This window comes from Microtus oregoni, unplaced genomic scaffold, assembly GCF_018167655.1.
Source record: "Microtus oregoni isolate MIOR12 unplaced genomic scaffold, Mior012 000004F_ref0000308, whole genome shotgun sequence".
NCBI lineage: Eukaryota > Metazoa > Chordata > Mammalia > Rodentia > Cricetidae > Microtus > Microtus oregoni.
The window spans coordinates 56,516,110-56,536,652 of record NW_024543063.1 but is presented as its reverse complement, the minus strand read 5'-3'; the positions used below and the strand labels follow the sequence as shown (position 1 = coordinate 56,536,652).

Here is a 20,543-nt window from a genome sequence, read left to right as displayed (position 1 = left end):
GATGTTTACGTGGGTGGTGATGATTTGAACTCATTCTTGGCACTGCAATCGCTCCTAAGATTGAGCGATTTTTCTTGCTTCTAGTAAGTTTTTATTTTCAGTGCTGGGGACTGTACCTAGTTCCTCCTCACACTAGTCAAAGCTTTCTACCAGAGCTACATTCTTGGTCTTGTTCCTGCTTAGAGAAGTTATTATGTGTGTTGGGGATAATTACGATCATAATAATATAGACTACACGTTAGAGGTAGGGGTAGTGAGATTGGTCATGCTCAGTGTTGTCATGATTGAAATGTCTAGGGATTGATAATGCTCAAATACTTACGAGGCAAAACGTGTCAAAATCAAGAATTTGACATTTTATTTAATAATAAAAAGTTGAGAAGAACAGCAAGCTACAAAGTTTTGATTGAATGTTATTCTCCGAATCCAGGTCTTTTAGTAATCCCCAAAGTCTACTCGGAGCCAACTTCCCAAATCACAGAAGGCTGGTGGATGTCTTTTGTCCCTGCAAAGTTTTTCCATTTTGTAGGGACTTGGCACGTCTTGACTTTAAAGGTTCCAATCCTGGGGCCATCTTCCAGAAGTTTGGTCTTTTCACCTCAGCATCGGTTTCCTCATCTGTAAATGGGGAATTCCTACTGCCCTGTGGTGCAGAAGAACGCCAGGCGAAGCTGCCCCCATGAGACGCGCGAGTGGAGGACGGACCAGGCTCTTTCTCCAATGGGCCGGGGCTAGTTCCTCCTCAGTGAGCCCCCCCACCTCTCCCCGCGCCGGCTCATGGAGGTTATATTTCCGCCACCCGATCTCAACCTGCCTGACCTGTCGCACACATCATCTGCCTTTCTCCGGTTCCCTAGTCGGTGGTTTCCGACCGCGAGCATCCACAAGCTTACTCAGTCATCTCCCACCGTGACTCTAGGAACGCACTCCTGGGTTCAACACCGACTCCACCAGTACTCAGGGTCTGTTTCTGTCCAGAACTCCACCAGGGAACTCAAGCCGGAGTGTGTGCCTGTGTGTGCAACTAAGCAGAAGCTAGATCAGACCACGTGGGCAACACCCTCAAGCTGAGGGCGGGGTCCGGGCAGCCCTGTTTCAAGATGGAAGAACTGCGACTTCACGCTGCTCCAGAAGTTCCCTTCCCATTGGTTGTCCGGAATTGGTTCTCCAATAATACTGACGTTCATTGGCCGATCTCGAGCTGTTGCTGAAGGGATTGGTGCAGCCGCCACCGTGTGCGGCTCGCGGATTTTTCAAATTTAACCGGGTTCCTGGAAGTGAAGGAAAAGGGCGGAAAAAGGTAGCCCGAGTGGAGGCGGGACTAAGGACATAGAAGCCCGCATTGGTTCTTTCGAGACCTAAGGGCGGGCCGTAAACGCTTCTTTCTCGTGATTAGTCCGAGTCGGGGGGAAAAGGAGGCAGGTGGCTCCGCAAATCGGCAGATGCGCTTGCTTCTATTGGTCAATCTCAGAGGAAGGCGGAGCTTCCTTGGCAGCTGATTGGTGTAAGAAGTGAAGTGGGTGGGACTCTAGACCGGAGGTTTTGTTGTGAGGGTCGGTTGTCAAGCAGCGACCAATCAGGGCAGAGGATGGAAGCAAGTGGGGGTCGCGCCTGGAGGGAAGTCTTGGCCACCAAAGCTACAGCTGCAGGTAGAGTGGCCCCCGGGGCCTTGGAGGCGAAGGAAAGATGGCTTTGGTCTTTGCGGAGCCTGGAGGGGACAATCGCGGCGCCGGCAGAGGGCTCTGGGCCAGGGAAGGCTGGGGCCGGTGCCCCTCAAGACAGAGGGGCGGAGGGTCAGGCGAAGCTGAGAAACCAGTAGCAGATTTTGGATGAGAGAGACGAGTGTGGAGGCCGGGGAGGGAAAGCTAGCGGGCCGGAAGCAGAGCCGAGGGTGTGCGGAGGACCGCATTGAGTTGGGGCTCCAGAAACAGGGGAGCGAATGAATGGGGAACTCCGATAGCAGCAGAGTGAAGGGGTGTGAAGAGGATCTGGCGAGGCGTGGTCAATTTAGGGAGCTCAAAGTGTGCCGGAATGGGAGCACAGGTGACCGGAGAAAGGGAATGTAGTGAGAGTTGACGAGCCGTGGCTGTGGCAGGCTCCATCCATGCCGTGGCCTTTTAGAAATGAGGAGTCATTCCGACTCACGCCTGTACCGGAGACCCAGTTCCCAGCTCTGTCCTTGAGAATAGCAAGAGGTGGGAGTGGTTCCCTTCCTGGGAGCTGGGGAAAGAGGGAGCTAGAGGACTGGACCCTCAGAATCCTCTGGAAAACCACTCCTCTCCGAAGGCCTTCACTATCAGTCTCTTCACACTCACATTCTCCCTCTCCCTGTGTGTGTGGTGTGTCTGCCTTTCTGGTGCCTCTCATGGGCCCCTAAACATAGCCTCGGACTCCAGCGCCTCATCCGATACAGGAGGTGCAAATCTGCCTGAACTGCAGACACGTGGTCCTCTCCGTCCCGATGCAGTTGTTGACACTTAAGACAGTCAGCATCCTGGAGCACAGCTTTCGGCCTCTGGGAAATCAAGTCAGTCTTCCTTTCAAAGAGAAGAAGATCCGCCTGCTTCCGTCTGTGCTCCTGAATGCTGGGGTTGCTGACACCACCAGGCCCAGCTACTTAGGGATGGTCTTTCATCTTTGGGCTCTAAGTCACAGAGGTTCACCTGGTCAGGTTTTCAGGCCCAGTGTGCACTACAGCCCCAGGCCACGAGGGCTTTCGTGGACCTGCATCAAGTGGCCTTGGTGACCCAGGGAGCTGCAATTCACCTCAAGTACTTGCTCACACACCATCACCTCTGCTTGTATTCCAGACCAGTGTTGAGCTGAGATGGCCCAAGCCTGACAGTCCATGATCTGGAATCCAGACTTCCGTGTACAGGCTGCAGTTTCCTAGCGGATGATCTAAACCACCAGGCAGAGCTGGGCCAGGAGAGGAGGACTCTCTGCCTGGATGTGTGGGAACTCCCTGCCAACTTGATTGTCGGATCTGGGGGGGATCCACCCCCACCCGACAGGGAAAGCACAATCTGTTTTGTGGGTGGGGGGGTCTCAGGTGCCACCCCCTGAAGCATGGCCACCCCTGTGGTCACCAAGACTGCCTGGAAGTTGCGTAAGTACTTTTCTTGTTTCTTTATCACCCCGTTGTTTTGTGAACTGCTTGCGGCTGGGTTCTTGTCTCCTGTCCTTGGCACAGCCCTGGTGTTAGGGTAGACAGAGATGTAAATCGCACCGGGCAGGTGCCTTAATCCTTCTGAGGCTGAGCTGCCCTATCTGCACAGAATAGTTGCACCTGTGCTCTGCAGTTGCTGAGACTCCAGTAAGAGCGTGGGCTTGGTAAAGGATTTCAAGTCAAGCTGATGGGCAGAGTGTTCTGAGAAAGACTGGAAGGTGTTCTAGGATTTTTCAGATATGATCCAAGTCTGTTTCCTCCGTCAGATGAAAGTCTCGGGATGGGGGTGGAGACGCTGGCGGGGCTCTGGGTGTCATTAAGCAAAGACACTTCTGAGCTCCTTAGTCTAAACTCACTTATATTCTTTCCTTTTTTTGAGATAAGGTGTCCCTCTAGCCTTGCCTGGCCCAGGACACGTGCCTCAGTCTCTGGGGTGCTGGGAATAAAGGCCTGTGCCACCACGCCAGGCTCTTTCATATTCCTAAAAATTATTGAGGACCCTATAGGGCTCTTGTTTATGGAAGTTATACTTACCCATGTTGCTGTATTAGAAAACAGTGCTGAGACATCGATGTACTCAAACCTTACAGTAGTGAGGTCGTCACATGCTGTGTATCTTCTCGAAGACTCCTCCTCTTGGGCAAATGAGAGTACCAAAGGCCACTACCATCCTGATATTTAAGATAATAGTTTGGTTCTTCTGGACCCTCTAAAGGCTCTCGGGGATTCCTAGATCGTGTTGAAAGGACCTGCATCTGTGCAGCTGGTTGTCACAGGTTTGGTGTGCTGTCCCTGGTCCCACTCTGCTGCTAAGTGCCCCTGGGCTATTTTCAGGAAAAGGACTTTGGGCAGAGCTATTTTCTGGGTCTAGGTTTCCTCGTTTGTAAAGTGAGAGATTGGAACCATTTTCAAGTTGTTCTCCTAAGCACTAGGGTTGTGGCGAACCCCCTCCGCAGCACTCAAGGAAGGTATACTTTGAGTGGCTTTGTATTTATTGACATTATGTATCCAGTTCTTTAATGGCTTACCCTACCTGAAGGTAGAACCAGATGATAGGGAACAAGCAAACGCCAAAATACCCAAGGAGCCCAGCCTCGGGAGAACGGTAGGCAAGCACCAGATTTACATCCCTCTGTTCCCAACCCTGCCCTGAGTCTGAGCCAGTGTGTGGGCTTTGAATCAGTTAACTGATGGGGGTGGAGGGTGTGTGAGCAGCAAGTGCAAAGGCCCGGAGACAGGAAGCTTTGTACATGGGAAAGACTTATAGGAGACCGTGGGGGCTACTGCTCATTAGCAAAGAGAAAGTGATGCCAGGTAAACCTAGTGAGTTCTGCGGGGCACGTGCCCACAAGACTCTTGTCCTCAAAGGCATCAAAATATCCAAGCAGCAGGCAGTATGTTGAGGAGCTGGCAGTTTGTTGTACGAAGAGGTTTATGGCTGTATAGCATGAAACCACACAGGCTGGGCCTTCTTGGGGCTCCAGGGTGTGGTGAGGGTCAGAAGGGTCATTGCCAGTGTGGGGTGGCTGAACCCCTGCCCTTTGTGTCTTCCTCCTAGAGTGTAAGTCCTTTAGCACCTCGGGGCAGACCAAGAGTGATCCCCAGCTTTGACTGAGATTTGCCAGGCTATACTGTTAGGTCTTGGGGGGTCCTGATGGCTTATGCTGGAGGGAGAGCAGCTGCTGTCACCTGGCCTGGTGACATGGAAATCTAGTACCCATGTGTGGGCCGTTGGTGTCTAGTGTTCCCCAAGCCAAGCCAGAGAGGGAGCCTGCTGTGAGGACCGGGCATCCCTTTTGCTGGTGCCTGTCTTCCTGTCTGCTCAGGTTCCCATCAGCCCCTGATTAAAGGGGAGTGAGTCATCATCACCCCACCTCTGCCTGTGACTCTTCCAGTGCCAGGCAGCATCTGATCCCCCTGGAGGCGGGAAGCTCTTCTTCCACAGCCTCCCAGACCAGGCCTAGAGCAGATGCTTGGAAGCCCTTCTGTTACACGTTCATGGGACTCAGCCAGACCTTTCTCTTTTTACCTGAGGAGGGTGAGGACCAGGGCAGATGCCCGGGGGTCTGATGAATTCAGGGTGTGGCTGCAGAGACAACTCGAGCCTCTAGAACAGTGCTCGGCCGGGAACAGCTGCACGGCCCTCCTACTGCTCAGACAGATATATAAAGGATCACGGCTCAAGCCTGTAGGCAGCTGTCCCGCAGTGTGCCGAGGACAAGATTGTGGTTGAGATGATGACTCCAGCAAGACCCAGCTTCCTTGGGTCAGATGGCAGGTCTTCCAGTCCCTAGATTGGAAGAATCTGGGCTGACAATGAACTCTCATCCTGTTTGGTCAGCCCCTGCTTGCACCAGCTGTGCCCTGTCAGGCCCTGAAAGGGAGGTGTCATTTCAGAAGTTGTGGCTTTGTTGGGACCCTGGGCGTCTTTGGAAGCCCAGACTGTCAGGGCGTTCCTGGGCCTGTTTTCCAATCTCCTTATGGTCTGCAGCTCACACAAGAGCTACCCAGGCTGGGTAGAGTCAGACCCAGGGTGGGGGAAGGGCCCTTTACTAACAGCCATGACACCCTTCTCGTCACCCATGCCAGTCTCCAGCTGCTTTGGGCATCTGTATATTGGGGTTTCCCCTTGGCTGTGTGAGAGACCTACCCTCTCCTTCCTCCTGTTCCAGAGAAAGTTGGGGACCAGGGACCGGCTTACAGGCCTGTCTGTCTCTTGATTGAGCACTGATAAAGCCCGCAATTCCCGTCTGTGTTCCCCATGTCAGCACCCCCCTCCACGGTCCAGGCCAGGGGCTCTGGGGGGCTGTCCAGAGGCTTTAGCTCCCATTCTCGGGGTCAGCTTTGCCCACCAGCTCCTGCTGTATCTGCTGCCTCCTGCCATTATCCTTACGGAACCCACTCCCTGCCGCCCTGGGACCCTGATAGCCACTCTGTGCCTGTGTCCCGTCTTCAGTCTATCTCAGCCCATTCCTAATGAACTGGCCCTGGGGTCATGCTGTTCTCTGGACAAGGACTGTCTCTCAGAGAGGAAGAGAGACTAGACGAAGGCCACGCAGCTGGCAGAGCTCAAATCAGCACCTGATTCAGAATTCTGAATTGGGATCTAGGGACAGCTGTCTAGACAGAACTTGAATTCTTCTGAAGGTGTGTCCCAAGTGGGCTTTGTCTGTGTGGCGGCACCTGAGCAGTTGAAAAGCACTTAGGTGATACATGGGTTCATTTAGAAACGAAGCAGTTTGTTTTTTGTTTATCGTAGGAAAACATTTTCTCTGGATATTAGTGCTTAACAGAGTAGATAAAACAGGAAGCCAATTTTTAAAAGTAAAACTTAGTCTTCCCACAGTACCAGGGTGATTGGTTCTAGGACCCTCCACACAGAGAGCCATGCCTGCATGTACTCAGTCCTTTATATAGTGATGCGGTGTTCGCATGGAAACCTGCGTTTCCTCCGGGTACCTTGACTCACCTCTGTTACTTGTGATGTGCAGTACAGTGTGATGTTGTTTCACTGTTTCTTGCAGTACATTGTTTGTGGACCAGCAACGAGGACACGTCTGCTCACACCCAGCCTGATGAGTGCAGACGCTCGTTTTGTTTTGTGACAGGGTCTTGCTGGTAGCCCAAGCTGGCCTGAAACTCATGATCCTTGGGCTTCGGACTCCCAAGTGCTGAGTTTACAAGTCTGCACCAGGTGTCCGGCATTACAGATGCACCTATCCTAAGTCTTTCCCCTCAGCAGCTGGTTGAGTGTGCCTGCAGGGCGATCTCTGCAGTCTGTGTTGCCAGCTGATGGGAAGAGAAAGGAGGCCTGAGAGCAGGGCAGTGAGCTGAGGGAGAGATGGCCATCTCAGCCTCTGGCCTACACTTGGCCCTGTAGCTGGTCCTGAAGGTGGGGGGCATTATCTGAGTGTTGTGTTCAGAGCTGGTGACTGAGGAGGGCCACCTCTCCCATATGGCCTGTCAAAGTCCCCTGACGTCTTTCTTCCCCTCCTTTCCTATGTAGAAGAGATCGTGGCCCATGCCAGCAATGTGTCCTCGTTGGTGCTGGGCAAGGCCTCAGGGCGGCTGCTGGCCACTGGTGGAGATGACTGCCGTGTCAACCTGTGGTCGATCAACAAACCCAACTGCATCATGGTGAGTGATGAACCGCGGCCTCTGCTGGGGCTCCTTTGGCAGGCACTGGTGATCCCAGGTCCCCAGAGTGGCCCCGCATACCATTAGTGCTGTTCCGTTATCCGCTCCAGAAGGCCCAGGAGAACCCAAGACAGCCGGGTGGGTGGCCAGCCCTCAGGAAGAGGGGCAACACAGGTGTGGGACAGAACTCCAGAGTGCTTGCGGGAAGGCTTACACAAGCCCCACTCTCCGCCTGCCAGCTTGAGGGACGCATCTTCACAAAGGGTCAGAGGGGACTCAGCTGGAGGCCGTTCTTGACTGAGATTCCCTAGTCACGCTCCATACAGGGCTGCAGCTGCTTTCCGAGGCTGGACAGCACACGGAGAGGGAAAGCCGTCATTTCAGGCAGTTCTGTTGGTTGGAGGTGGCCCGATGATGAGTCTGTGTCTTTCTAGATAATGGAATAGAAGCACATACATATGCATGCATGTGTGTGCATGTGCACACGCGCACACAGGTTTCTCCGAATACTATCTTTCCCTTGTGTGACCTGGTTCTTTAGAATGACAGTGTCTTGAGGATTTTTCCTATGTCAACAAATACTGTTTTATAACATGCTTCTAAATGGCTTTTTGGTATCCATCACAGGGATGAACTGTAATTAGCTTAGCCACACCCTGTCATCAGCAGGACTGCTGGCTCCAGCTTTTAGGTTCTGCTAAACCACAATATGTCAAACATTCTTACTTGTTGAGACTTCTGAGCAGACCCCTGATCACTGCATCTGGGCCGAGTGTGCAGTTCTGAGAAGTTGTCACACGAGCTCCAAGAAGCCACTTTCCATCTTCACCCACAACACGGAAGTGTGGCTGTGCCCTGTGTCCTTGACACCTTAGGCGATTGTCATTTTTTTTGTCTTTTGACTAAGTAAACAAAAAATGGAGACAGTGATAACTGTTAGTGGAAGTTTGGTTATTTCAGTGATTTCATGAGACTGGGCGAAACTGAGACCTACTCGGATCTTAGTCATGGTTAGTACGTCAGGGTTCAGTAAGAGAATTGCTCTTTTTATTTTTTCCTTATGATGTATTGATCTTGGTTTTATTTTTGCGTGTGTGTCTGTAGAAGTTAAAGGTGGCACTGGATCTCCTGGAAGTGGAGTTACAGATGGTTGGTAGCTGCCATGTTTATGCTGGGCATTGACTCCAGGTCCTTTGGATGAGCAGCCAGTGCTCTTCATCACTGAGCCATCTCCCCAGCCCCATTTTGTTTTGTTTTATTTGGAAGACTCGAATGTTTTCATCCCCCATAAAATGCCAGAGTAACATTCCCTGCCTTGAAAAGCGATCAGCATAGGCTAGAGATGTGGCTCAGCGGTGGAGTGCTTGCCTACATATTTAAAAAAATATATTCACCCAAAAGAAGGTAAGTGCTAAAGTGTTTTTCTCTGCGGTGACTTCTGTGTCCTCCTGGAGATGACTAGGCCTTCAAATTCCTTCTGTGTCCTAGAATTATTCAGTCCACGGACAAGCAGATACCTGTTTCCCTCTAGTCTCATTCTGTGTACATACCTGGCCTCATGGAACTCAGTCTTCCTCGTGTTTGAAAGGTTACTATAATGGGCGTTTACATGGCCTCTGGTCTCTTGTCATGAAAAACCTTGGGTTTGTGCTTACAGAGAATAATTTCCCTGAAGAATGGTGGTGCTATTGTTTTTCTGAGACAGAGTCTTACTGTGTAGCCCAGGCTGACCTTGAGCTTGGAGATTGTCCTACCTCAGAGACCAGAGATGTCCTTACTGCTGGGATTGCAGGTGTGTGTTACCACACCTGGCCTTGGATTGTGCGTTTGGAGAGAACATGTGTTTCTTATGGGGGCTGTTTTGCTCAGTTGTGATCCTGGAAGTCTGGACCCATTCAGATCCCCTACCATTGTCCAGCAGGAGCCAGGCAAGCTGCTCTAACTATAAGGCTTCGAACATTGGTTCTGAGGAATGCCCCCTGCTTCCCACATGTCCCCATCAGGAATGTTTCCTTAGTAAACACTGGTGAAATGGCCACTGTGCTTTGAGGGGCCAGCATTGAACAGAGTGACAGACACAATGGACTTGGGTTCTGGCCTTCCCTCTTAAAGCTAAAGGTGACAATACCTTACCTGATCCAGCTGTCCCTGTGGGTGCTCTGGGTGTGCATGAACCTGCCCGCTCTCCATCAGACCTTCCCAGGCCCCTGGAAGCATGGCGCAGGCAGCCCCTGGAGTCAGGCACCCCGGGCAGGCAGTGCAAGTGTGTTTCTAGCTTGCTGTGGTCTCTATGATCAGACAGAGGAGATAGAGATGGGGATAGCCTGGATGGGATCATTCAGACTCGGGGTAAAGGTCCAGCATCTCCTTATCTTGATCTCCTTTCCCTTCCAGTGACCTGGAGCCATTCCCATAGGTGATGCCCATGCCAGGAGCACGGAGCACTATAGAAGGGAGAGGGATGCCTGGGGATCAGTCAGGGTCTCAGCATGTAATCAAGGCTGGCCGGGATCTTGTTATGTGGTTCAGACTGGGCTGGAACCCACCATCCTCCTGCCTCTGCCCCACAGACGATGGGGTCACTGGTGTTGAAGGGCTGCTTTATCCATTGTGCTGATGAACTGCCATGCTCAGCTGAGTTAGGGCATAGGTGGGGCCCCCCGAGAGCAGCTCAACACTCTTTACTTCTTACTGAAGCTATTCTCAGGGACCCTCAATTTGGGACAGTAACTGGGGGGTTATCCCTGCAGTCCATTGGAGCTGCCACCCTTTCTCCGCAGAGCCTGACAGGTCATACATCCCCTGTGGAGAGTGTCCGCCTCAACACCCCTGAGGAGCTCATCGTAGCCGGTTCCCAGTCAGGCTCCATTCGTGTCTGGGACCTGGAAGCTGCCAAAAGTAGGCCTCCCTGCTTACTGTTCCTTTGTGTGTGTGTGTGGTGGGGGGGCACTTCAGGCTCGGGGCATTGGGCTGCCGCCTCCAGGAGGTCTAGGTTCTTTGTTCCCCCAAGCACTGACCAGAATGGGTAGCATGTCGTCCATGGCACTCTGTCAGTCCAGCAACAATAGGCACTGCCATCCCCCAAGTGCTAACATGAACAGTAAGGTGTGTGTGTTTATATGTGTGTATTTGGAACCTGGAAGGACATCACTGAAGGGGATATCCTGCAGGTAGGTGAATAAGTGGATGACCGTGTGGGAAGAGCCACTGAGATCCTGGGAAGCATCCCACGTCAGGGTAGATGTTGGGTGGCTGGATCTTCTGTTTGCCCCCCTTCCATCTGTCACATACTTTGAAAAGTCCATGTCAACTTGAACCTTGGTGGCATGAGGAAGTCTTTGCCACATGCTTACCCTGTTCTGGGGCCTCTGCTTCCCCCACTGTTGTGCCCATCAATACCACCCCTTTCCTAAACCTATGGTGTCACACTTTCTTTAACAAAACAAGTTGGTCCCTTACAATGGTGCCTGCCTAAAATCCCAGCATTCAGGAAGCTGAGGCAAGAGAATAGCTGTGAAATCGAAGGCCAGCCTAGCCTATGGTGTATTAGCCTACTGCAAACAAACAACCCTCAAATAAAAAAAACATACCCCTGCAATGAGAGACAGGACTTGGCTCTCAGCAGCTGCCCAGACCTGAGCCCATTGCCCCCACTTCTCTTCCTGTCCTTGCAGTGACACCATTTATATGGTCAGTGTTTGTGCTGTAGGGACCCCGTGTGTCTCTTTCTGTGACCTGGTTTCCCTAGAGTGAACAGTTGCTCCTTTTTCCGTATGCATTTTCAAAATCCCTGTCAAAATCATCATCACAAGGACACTGCTAGATGGGTCAGCTTTGACCAGTCCTGCATTCCGGCGCTCTCTTCCTCAGTGCCTGGGAGCCCTGGAGCTGCAGGCTAGCCCATCACCCTCACCTCCTCACCTTGTCTTTGCTGTCCTGAGACCTATAGTGTCCTCTTCTGTGGCTTCCTGCTCTCCAGATGATCTACTAGGAAAAGATGGAGGGAGCTGGGTGTGGTGTCACCAGGACGAGCCCAGGACACAGAGGCAGGAAGATTGCCTGTTCAAGTCCATCCTGTCTCAAAATGCAGGGGCAAGGGACACAGCTCAGTGGTAGAGCTTGCCTGGCATGTGTGAGGCCCTGGTTTGATCCCTGGCTCTAAAGGTGAATGGCAGGCACAGTGTTAGGAACCCTCTATGACTGAAAGTGACTTTATCCTATCTCTGTTCTTTAGAGTTCAAGTGTAGAATTCTATTGGAGATAATTTTCTAGTGGAATTTTGAAGGTGTCAACACGCTTCTTTTAGGTTCCAGAGTTACCGGCAGAATCTGGTGCTGCTTTTCGCTGGTCCATCACATGGGATCTGCTTCTCTCTTCCTTCTTCCTCCCTCAGTTTGTAGCAGGCGTCCCAGCCTCGAGGGTACAAGCCCTTCTGCGGGCGTGTTCTCACATCTGAGCTTGGACCTCACAGGTTCCTTTTGGTCGAGAAACTCACCCTGGGGTGTGTCACACAAAGCTCTGCCTTCTCTGTGGATGCTACCAGCCCCAGTACCCCCCAGCTTTGTCAGAAGAATCTGGAATTTGATGTGGAATACCTCCTCTCTGCAGTATTGACAGCTAACTAGGCATGTTTTACCATCCATATTCAGGACAACCTCAGGAGATCCGAGCAGAGTTGGTTTGCTTGCCTTGGGGGCCACCTGCTGCAGCTCAGAGGTCCCAGCCTTTTGTCCAATGAGAACTCCCTGAGCTTGGCTGAGCCTAAAAGCCCCTTCTGGCACAGGCTGCTACAGAAATCAGGAGTGAGAACCCAGAGAAACTTCAGGGACACAGGGGCTCTGAGAGCCACAGTTAACACCAGGCAGAGGCTGAACAAACACTCCACTGGGAGACCATGGAGGTCCGTACATGTGCAGGCAGCTTCCTGTCTCCTCTACTCCGCAGGCCCTAGAGCTGTGACCAAGGCTAGACATCCCCTGGGAGAGACAAGTAAGGGCAGAAGTCATGACAGAAGAATGTGGTCCTGCCAGCTCTCCACAGTGCTGGGAGCTAAGGGCGCAGGCCTGTAGATCCCACAGGAAGGCACCCTTACCTCAAGAAGCTGGCCTGTGTTGGGTAAGCCCCACCACGGCCTCTTGTGCCTGAGTTTCCCTTGCTGTGGCAACGAGGCGAAAGATGGCTAGGGCAGCATGTTGCCCAGGCTTCCTGAACTTCCAGCAGTGCGAGACAGCTAAGTAACAGGGGAAGCCAGGGCTCAGTGTGGGTGTAGTGGAGTTGGACATGCACTACAAGGATGAGTCAGGGATCTTGGCAAGGTCCTCAGGCGTGAGGAGGAGGTATCTTCCCAGCTGTAATGTCTGTCTGAAACTGAACATGGAGGTGAGATGGACAGTGGTCCTGGGCCTCAGGACGGACACTGGCTAGGGCCGCCATTCCCTCTGTGCTGTTCCTGCCTGGACAGCTCTGGCTGCACTTCACTCCTGAGGCCCAGGTGGGATGTCTCACCATCCACCCACCTCCTGGCACTGAGCTAACATAGCTTGCTGAACACCAGAAATGATCAGCGGGTGCACAGTGACAGGGGACGCCAGCCAGCCATAGCCCTGAGTAGTGTGTCCTCGCTGAGCCCACGAGAGGGAGAAGACGCGGGCTGTGAGGTCTTGAGGAGGAAGAGTGAAGAGCCAGAGAAGAGACTGGAGGAGGTGAAGGCAGGCCTCCGGGAGGAGACTAGAACTGCACAGTCCCACTCTGAAGTACTTGGTGTTCATTTTAGTTTTCATTGTAAACCAGCCTGAAGGTCCGAAGGGCCTAGAGATGGCCTAGACTCACACAGCAGTTCCAGAGCAGAGCCGGAACTGATCTTAGTTTTGTCAGGCCACCACGCCAATGGGTGGATTCTCCAGCAGTTACTCAGTTCATCTGTGCTTGGACCTTTACGTACCTCTCCATAACACAAGAGCTCACTACCTGCGAAACCTTGGTGCAACCTAAGGAGAGTTGGACTCTATACCCCTTGGCTTACCATAACTCATGGGCTGGGGAGCTTTATTTGGTCAGTGGAAATATAAATGTTCCAAAAAGCTACCTGTAATACTCCGAGATACAAAATTTGCCCCTGGCCTGCCAGGCCTTAGTGGATTAGATGTGTCCACAAGGCAACAATAAGTGATTATTAGTCTGCTCCTGGCTGCCTCTCCCTGGATCTTCCATTTGTTTTGGCTGTAGGGCCATGTGTAGGTGCCATCTGACTGGGCATTGTGAGTCCCAGCCATATCCTCTTGCCCATGGCTGTCCCTTGTCTTCCTGGACTCTTTAGCCAAGCAGCTCCCTCGATTGTAGCCTCTGCTCAATCCTTGGTACTGTCCTGGGGTTATTTGCCCTGCATAACAGCCCATGGACACATGGCCTGGACCAAGCACCGTTGTGGCTGCTGCTGCTCAGGGACCTTGGCACACACAAACTATGGGTAATGCCATGCATTTTCTGGGGACTTAAGTAGTGACAGAAATGGCTATAGAACTGTTAAAGTGGCCCAGTACTGGCTGATCGCCCCTATTTTCCTATTGGCATTCCAGTTTCTGTGCCAAAGGGTACACACAGATGGGCTTGGCAGCATGCTGCTGGCCAGCTAGCATTTACATGGCTCTATTTTTGCTTTGTTAGTTCTCCGCACACTCATGGGGCACAAAGCCAACATCTGCAGCCTGGATTTCCACCCCTATGGCGAATTTGTGGCCTCGGGTTCCCAGGACACAAATATCAAGGTAAGGTACCACTGTGCCTATGTCAAGTGTAAGGGAATCCTTCCTCCATGGCAGAATCCTGGGGACAGAGGACCCATGGACTCTGGTCAGACACTTTCAACTTGGGATGTCCAGCTTGAGTAAGCCTTCCAGCCTTTCTTTTTGGGGCTGTCATGACCTGGAGGTATACAGAGGCCTCTCTACTCAGAGCTGCAGAGTACCCTCTGGCCTACCCTCCAGGGCCATCACAACCTCTCATGATCCACCCTGCCTACCCACACCCCTGCTCTCTCTCCTACAGCTCTGGGACATCAGGAGGAAAGGCTGTGTCTTCCGATATAGGGTAAGCATGGCTTGTGTCGGTTACCTGTGATCTTATGTGACATGAGTCACAGCATGGGTCCATACCACAGTGGGCCTCGGGGGCTGCAGTCCATTGCAGGTTAAACCTCAAAATACACCTGAAGTAATGCAGTGCCTTGGGTGGTCTGTCTGGACCCCCAGCTTCCCACCAATCCCCAGAGTCACACCTGTTAAGCTACTCCATGATCTGCATTTGCAATCAGGTAACTAGCTGGTGTCCCTAGGTGCAAGGCTTTCTGTTCCTAGGTGTGTGGCAGTACTGTGAATGACAGAATCCTTCTTGGAAGAGACCATAAAATACTTTTAGGATGTAACAGACTGCACAGTTGTGATTTCTTAGAGGCCTGGGAGTCTGGCCACATAGAAGTGTCTCTCATGTCTCCCAGCAGTAACTATGCATCCTTTCTGTGGCTGGTCCTTATGAAGGCCCTGTGTTTCAGGGAAGCCATTGGGGATGGGAAGGTGCGGTGGGACCCAGGCCCCTCCAAAGAGCTTGGTTCTTTTCATCTTCCTCAGGGGCACAGCCAAGCTGTGCGGTGTCTCCGGTTCAGCCCTGATGGGAAGTGGCTGGCCTCGGCAGCAGATGACCACACAGTGAAGGTAACTCCTGACCCTGGTGTGCAGGCTGGGCCCAGAGGGATGCTGATCATACCCAGACTGTGTCCTCACCTCACTGTTAACTGGGTGTATGGGGTCCCCAAACTTGTTGAGAGTAGAGGGAGCTCAGGCCCAGAGCCAAGGGCCCAGCGTGGCCCTTAACCTCTTCCCACCCTGCTCCAGCTCTGGGATCTGACAGCTGGCAAGATGATGTCTGAGTTCCCTGGTCACACAGGGCCTGTGAACGTGGTGGAGTTTCATCCCAATGAGTATCTCCTAGCTTCTGGCAGCTCTGACAGGTGAGGAGGAATAAGGCGCATTGCCTGACAGTAGTCCCCACCTTCTCTTACCCCGTCATATGCCTGAAAGCCTGTGTGGGCTAAATTTTAAGCCAGGATTAGTTCCTGGTCCCATTTCTCCCAGGCTAGAGTCCTGGTCTTATACTTTCCTGGCCTGTTAGGACCCACACCCCCTAGCGGAGCACAGTGCAGGGAAGCCTCCAGCAGGTGGGGTTGGCTCTGGGGTAGGGCTGTCAGGACCAGCCTAGGTCATTTTACCCTCTGCACGCACAGGGCCATCCCTGCCCCAGACATCACTCCTAGTGCCCCTGCAGGGAGGGTCCTGGAGAGGCCCTGGACAGCATGAGGGACTGGCTTCCTGTGGCCACCTTTGTAGGACGATCCGCTTCTGGGACCTGGAGAAGTTCCAAGTGGTGAGCTGCATTGAAGGGGAGCCAGGGCCTGTCAGGTACGTAGAGCACATGGGCCCCTCACCTGCGCAGTGGGATGTCGGTAAGGGTGATTTTCCCTGCCTCTGCCTCTCCTCTGTCCTGGGCTCGCCATCTCTCTGGGGGTCAGGTACAGTTGACTGACAGCCAACTCTCACCTGGCCTAGGAGTGTCCTCTTCAACCCCGACGGCTGCTGCTTATACAGTGGCTGCCAGGACTCGCTGCGCGTCTACGGTTGGGAGCCTGAGCGCTGCTTTGATGTGGTCCTTGTCAACTGGGGCAAGGTGGCTGATCTGGCCATCTGTAATGACCAGCTGGTGAGAATCAAGTTACCCAACCCTCCCCCTGCCCCTCAAGCTTCCGCCTTCTACTGGGCCTCCTGGGTTCTGGCCCCACCCCACATCAGCTCTGCCTGTCCTGCAGATAGGAGTGGCCTTCTCCCAGAGCAATGTCTCCTCTTATGTGGTGGACCTGACGAGAGTCACCAGGACAGGCACTGTGACCCAGGACCCTGTGCAGGCTAACCAGCCTCTGACACAGCAGACCTCCAACCCTGGTGTCTCCCTCCGCCGCATCTATGAGCGGCCCAGCACAACCTGCAGCAAGCCTCAGAGGTGGGTGCTCGTGGCTTTGGCAGGGTGCATGTCCCAAGGCGGCTCCTGCATACTCAACCCTGGGCCTCACTGAGGATGCTGGCCTCTTCGGCTTGACTCTGTACACGCCAGGGTAAAGCACAACTCGGAGAGTGAGCGGCGCAGCCCCAGCAGCGAAGATGACAGGGATGAGCGTGAGTCCAGGGCCGAGATCCAGAACGCTGAGGACTACAATGAGATCTTCCAGCCCAAGAACAGCATCAGTGAGGCCACTCTCTCTCCTACCTCCAGCCCAACTCCTCGCTGTGGCTGTATCCCCTAAACCTTACCTCCTCTCCACATTTTTGTACTGGGCTAGTTTCTAAAAAGGGAACCTGGACATTTGCAGCAGAGGTCCAGCAGCTACTCACTGTGACCCCCTACCCTGCTTGAAACCAAGAGGGCCTATAGGTGCATATGGGCTCGTGGGGTCAGGAACATGTGCTCGGGGATCACCTTCTAGTCATGTGTCTATCTTGATTAAGACCTTGGCCACACATAAAGCCTGTTCCCAGAGAGCTTACGGGAACCCAGTTATCAGCCCCTTTGCCTTGGCAGGTCGGACACCGCCTCGGAAAAGTGAGCCCTTCCCAGCGCCCCCAGAAGATGGTGAGTTGGGAATAGCTGGCCTGGGGACCAGGCCTCACCTCTCACTGCAGCCCCTAGCCTACCCAATTAGATCTTGTCCTGTGCCTGCCTAAAAGTGCCTGCCTACCATGTGCCTAGCACACAGAAGGCCCTGGAGGCAATTTAAGTAAGGCAGGCAGTGCCTCCTTCAAGCCTATGCCTGATTGCCTGGAGAGAAACAAACACAGGTGGACTGCCCATGGGGTGTGTGCCACTGAGGACTGGGTCTACTATAGATATGGGGAAGCAAGACTCCGAGAGGGCTGAGGGCTGGGGGTAGAGAACCAGAGGATCGGGACCCAGACCTGGAGCAGGAGCCAGAGAGAGCCAAGCTGCAGGCCAGACCCATAGAGCCCCGGCCAGGAGTTTGGTACTGAAGAAAGGGACCATCCAGTCTGCTTTGGGATAGCAAAGGGTCCATCTGTAGCAGCATCTCTATCCTCCTGGCTCCCCTTGGGGACCCAGTGCTGCTGCTTTATTTTAGTGAGGCTGTTCTGAGAAGCCCTCCTTGTTTCCTGCTCACCCCCACTCATCTGCTGCCCTCTTCCTGTACTCCATTCCTAATGGCAGGATTCCCCTGAAGCTGCTGGGTCCCACCTCCACACACCCAAGGACAGCCCCTGCCTCAGCCCCCACAGGATGCCTACCTGCTGCAGATCTCCCTGCGCCCAGCTCCCTGTCCCCGTCCGCCTGCTGACACCTGCTCCTTCCCAGCTGCAGCTGTCATGGAAACCCATCCTGACCTCTTCTCACCGGGTCCTTCTAGTCTGATAGTGAGCTTTTCTTTCTACTCCTAGACACAGCCACAGCAAAGGAGGCCTCGAAACCTAGCCCAGCCATGGATGTGCAGCTGCCGGTGCCAAATGTATGTCTGAGCAGAGAGGATTCCTATGGGTCTGAGCCAGGGTGGGGACCTTCCTGTCAGGAGCTGTGGGAGGACTCGGGCTGATGTAGCTGAGCCTCTGCTCCCTGCAGCTCGAGGTCTCAGCCCGACCTCCAGTCTTGACTTCCACTCCTGCACCCAAGGGCGAGCCTGCTATCATCCCTGCCACACGGAATGAGCCCATTGGCCTAAAGGCCTCTGACTTCTTGCCCGTGAGTGGGATTTGCCCAAGAGGTGGGGTTGAGGGCTAAGAGGAGAATGGAGTGTGCTATCTGCTCCCGTGCCAGCATCTGGGTGTCTCCTCATAGGCCGTGAAGGTCCCCCAGCAGGCCGAGCTGGTGGATGAGGATGCCATGTCACAGATACGGAAAGGCCACGACACCATGTGTGTGGTACTTACCAGCCGCCACAAGAACCTGGACACTGTACGGGCCGTGTGGAGCTCGGGAGATATCAAGGTAAAGGTGACTTCTTAGCCCGTTGCTTGGGCTTTAGGCTGGACAGAGAAGAGGCCACGCAGTGGGACCCTGGGGTACGGCAGCCTTGTGGTACCCCCGTAGCCAGCTTCCATCAGTTGAGCGCTGATGTCAGGCTGCGCCCCACCATCCTTGTTGGTGCAGTCTGTTAACGTGCTCCAACCCTGTCTGCTCCCATCCTGTGCCACCCTCTTAACGGAGCTTGTCTGCAGACATCAGTGGACTCCGCAGTGGCCATCAATGACCTGTCTGTGGTGGTAGACCTCCTGAACATTGTCAACCAGAAAGCGTAAGTGGCCTCAAGAAGAGAAGAAGGGGGTGGTCAGGGCTGGCGGGTGGCATCACACCCAGCTCTCTCTTCAGCTCGCTGTGGAAACTGGACCTGTGTACCACAGTGCTGCCACAAATTGAGAAGCTTCTGCAGAGCAAGTATGAGAGGTAGGGAGCCCCTCCATCCCCGGAAGCCATCAGTGGAGTAGGCACGTGTGTGCATGTGCCCTGCCTGTGGAGGACCCCTCTGTCTCCCATCTGCTCGCTGGCTCTGGGCCCCATCTATGTATGACTCCATCTCCTTTGCTCCTGAAGCTATGTCCAGACTGGGTGCACCTCCCTGAAGCTGATCCTGCAGCGGTTCCTGCCCCTCATCACTGACATTTTGGCAGCCCCACCTTCTGTGGGTGTGGACATCAGCCGGGAGGAGAGGTAAGGGGCATGATGCATGCTGCCCTCGGCCTCCGTTGTGGGTAGGTGTGCCCAAACAGCCCGCAGTGAACACTGCCAAGTGGCTCAGGATGTACGGGTATGGCCGAAGCATGGGTTCCTCCCTGGTCTTGCTTGACCCTCCACACTGGCATGGCTTGGGAGACTTTCTTGTGCTCTTAGGAGGTGCTGGAGTGGTTGGTTAGGGGAGCGAAAGCCCGAGGCTTGCCGGCATCCTGGCCAGGTGGGGTGGCCTCCGTCATCAGCTGCTGCCTCTTGGCCTACAGGCTGCACAAGTGCCGACTCTGCTTCAAACAACTCAAGAGCATCAGTGGCCTCGTCAAGAGCAAGTCAGGTCTGAGTGGCCGCCATGGCAGCGCCTTCCGTGAGCTGCACCTACTCATGGCCAGTTTGGACTGAGGAGCTTACCCGTGGGTCTTACACTCTAGTTCGCTGTATGCCCGTGGCCCATGAGCCTCAGCTTGGCCTCCACTCTTGCCCTGATGGCCATCCTGGAGACAGCATCGCCAGCCCACTGACCACAGTTGTGGACTTACAACTTCCTCTCCAGCAGCAGCTGAACAGTCTTGCTTCTCAGGGCAACTCCAGCCTCGGAGCTGCTGCTGTAACTTATCAGGCAGATTTATTAAATGTATAACTGTTCCTGACTTCCTTATAAGAGATATCCTCTGGCTGTCCCAGACACCGTGGCCTGGAGGTTTGTGGAGGCTGAGACTATCCTCCTCTTCCCAGTGCAGCTTCTGGATGTGGCCAGCAAAGGGCTGCCTGGTCAGCTTGACTCTGGGGAAGGGGAAAGGTGTATCTTACCCACACTGCCAGTTGTCCTTGGGCTCTTTTGAGGCCAGTGGATGGATGTCCAGCCCAATGACTGCATAGCCAGAGGGCAGGACCCCGGCCTTATGGCTAGCTACCACTCGGTTGGCTAAGAGCCATTAACCCTCCCTCTGACCTCTAGATGCCTTGAGGACTAGACCAAGATGTTGGATGACGAAGACTAGAGTGGCTTTCAGAGCCCACAGGAATCTGCGCTTCCTGGCTGGATGAGAACCAACCGCTGCCCTACAGGACAGCTGTTGATGTGCCTAGCAAGACGTCGGGGCCAGGCACAAATGTGTAGGTAGGGAATGGGGTCATTACTAGTGGCCATAGTTCCAAAGACTGGGAGCAAAGGCCAGCCCAGGGTGAGCAGTGAACTGACAAACCTGACAGCTCCCTGTAACATGGAAGTGAGACCACGATGGGATGGGACAATGGTTATAGGTACACATGGGGTCTTCATAGTTGAGATCATAACCAAAATGATAGACAGGCATGGGAACAGGAAGACTCCTGGCTCCCAGTGGTCTTTGGTGGTAGCTTCTAGAGTCTGTATGGCCACTTAGTGGGGAACAACAGGGCATAAAATGTCCACTCTCCATGATCCATACACAGGGTCTCCCAGTACCAATGACTCAGACTATGCTCATGT

The 20,543-nt window shown here is 53.6% G+C and overlaps 1 protein-coding gene across 2 annotated transcripts; it reads left to right on the top strand.

Annotated features, from left to right (window-relative positions):
• The first annotated feature begins 1,520 nt into the window (after window positions 1–1,520).
• On the top strand, window positions 1,521–20,542 carry Katnb1 (katanin regulatory subunit B1). Of its 2 annotated transcripts, none has more exons than XM_041649877.1 (20): window positions 1,521–1,649; window positions 2,811–3,109; window positions 7,176–7,306; window positions 10,087–10,204; window positions 13,970–14,070; window positions 14,351–14,392; window positions 14,929–15,012; window positions 15,193–15,308; window positions 15,685–15,756; window positions 15,904–16,054; window positions 16,161–16,351; window positions 16,463–16,593; window positions 16,928–16,978; window positions 17,794–17,861; window positions 18,023–18,091; window positions 18,188–18,337; window positions 18,568–18,644; window positions 18,719–18,793; window positions 18,941–19,057; window positions 19,342–20,542. In XM_041649877.1, exons 2-20 carry the CDS (start codon window positions 3,070–3,072, stop codon window positions 19,472–19,474), a joined length of 1,917 nt encoding a protein of 638 aa, XP_041505811.1. In that variant the 5' UTR covers window positions 1,521–1,649; window positions 2,811–3,069; the 3' UTR covers window positions 19,475–20,542. The 2 variants fall into 2 exon arrangements, with proteins under 2 accessions (XP_041505811.1, XP_041505810.1); XM_041649876.1 differs by having other exon boundaries at window positions 17,972–18,091.
• Window position 20,543: the final 1 nt, after the last annotated feature.

Excerpts from the sequence above, each read along its gene's own strand:
- Katnb1 (XM_041649876.1), top strand. The coding sequence starts at position 3,070 with ATGGCCACCCCTGTGGTCACCAAGACTGCCTGGAAGTTGC. Across the intron at positions 10,205-13,969 it reads GGACCTGGAAGCTGCCAAAA|TTCTCCGCACACTCATGGGG; the intron begins GTAGGCCTCCCT and ends TTGCTTTGTTAG. Across the intron at positions 14,071-14,350 it reads CCCAGGACACAAATATCAAG|CTCTGGGACATCAGGAGGAA; the intron begins GTAAGGTACCAC and ends TCTCTCCTACAG.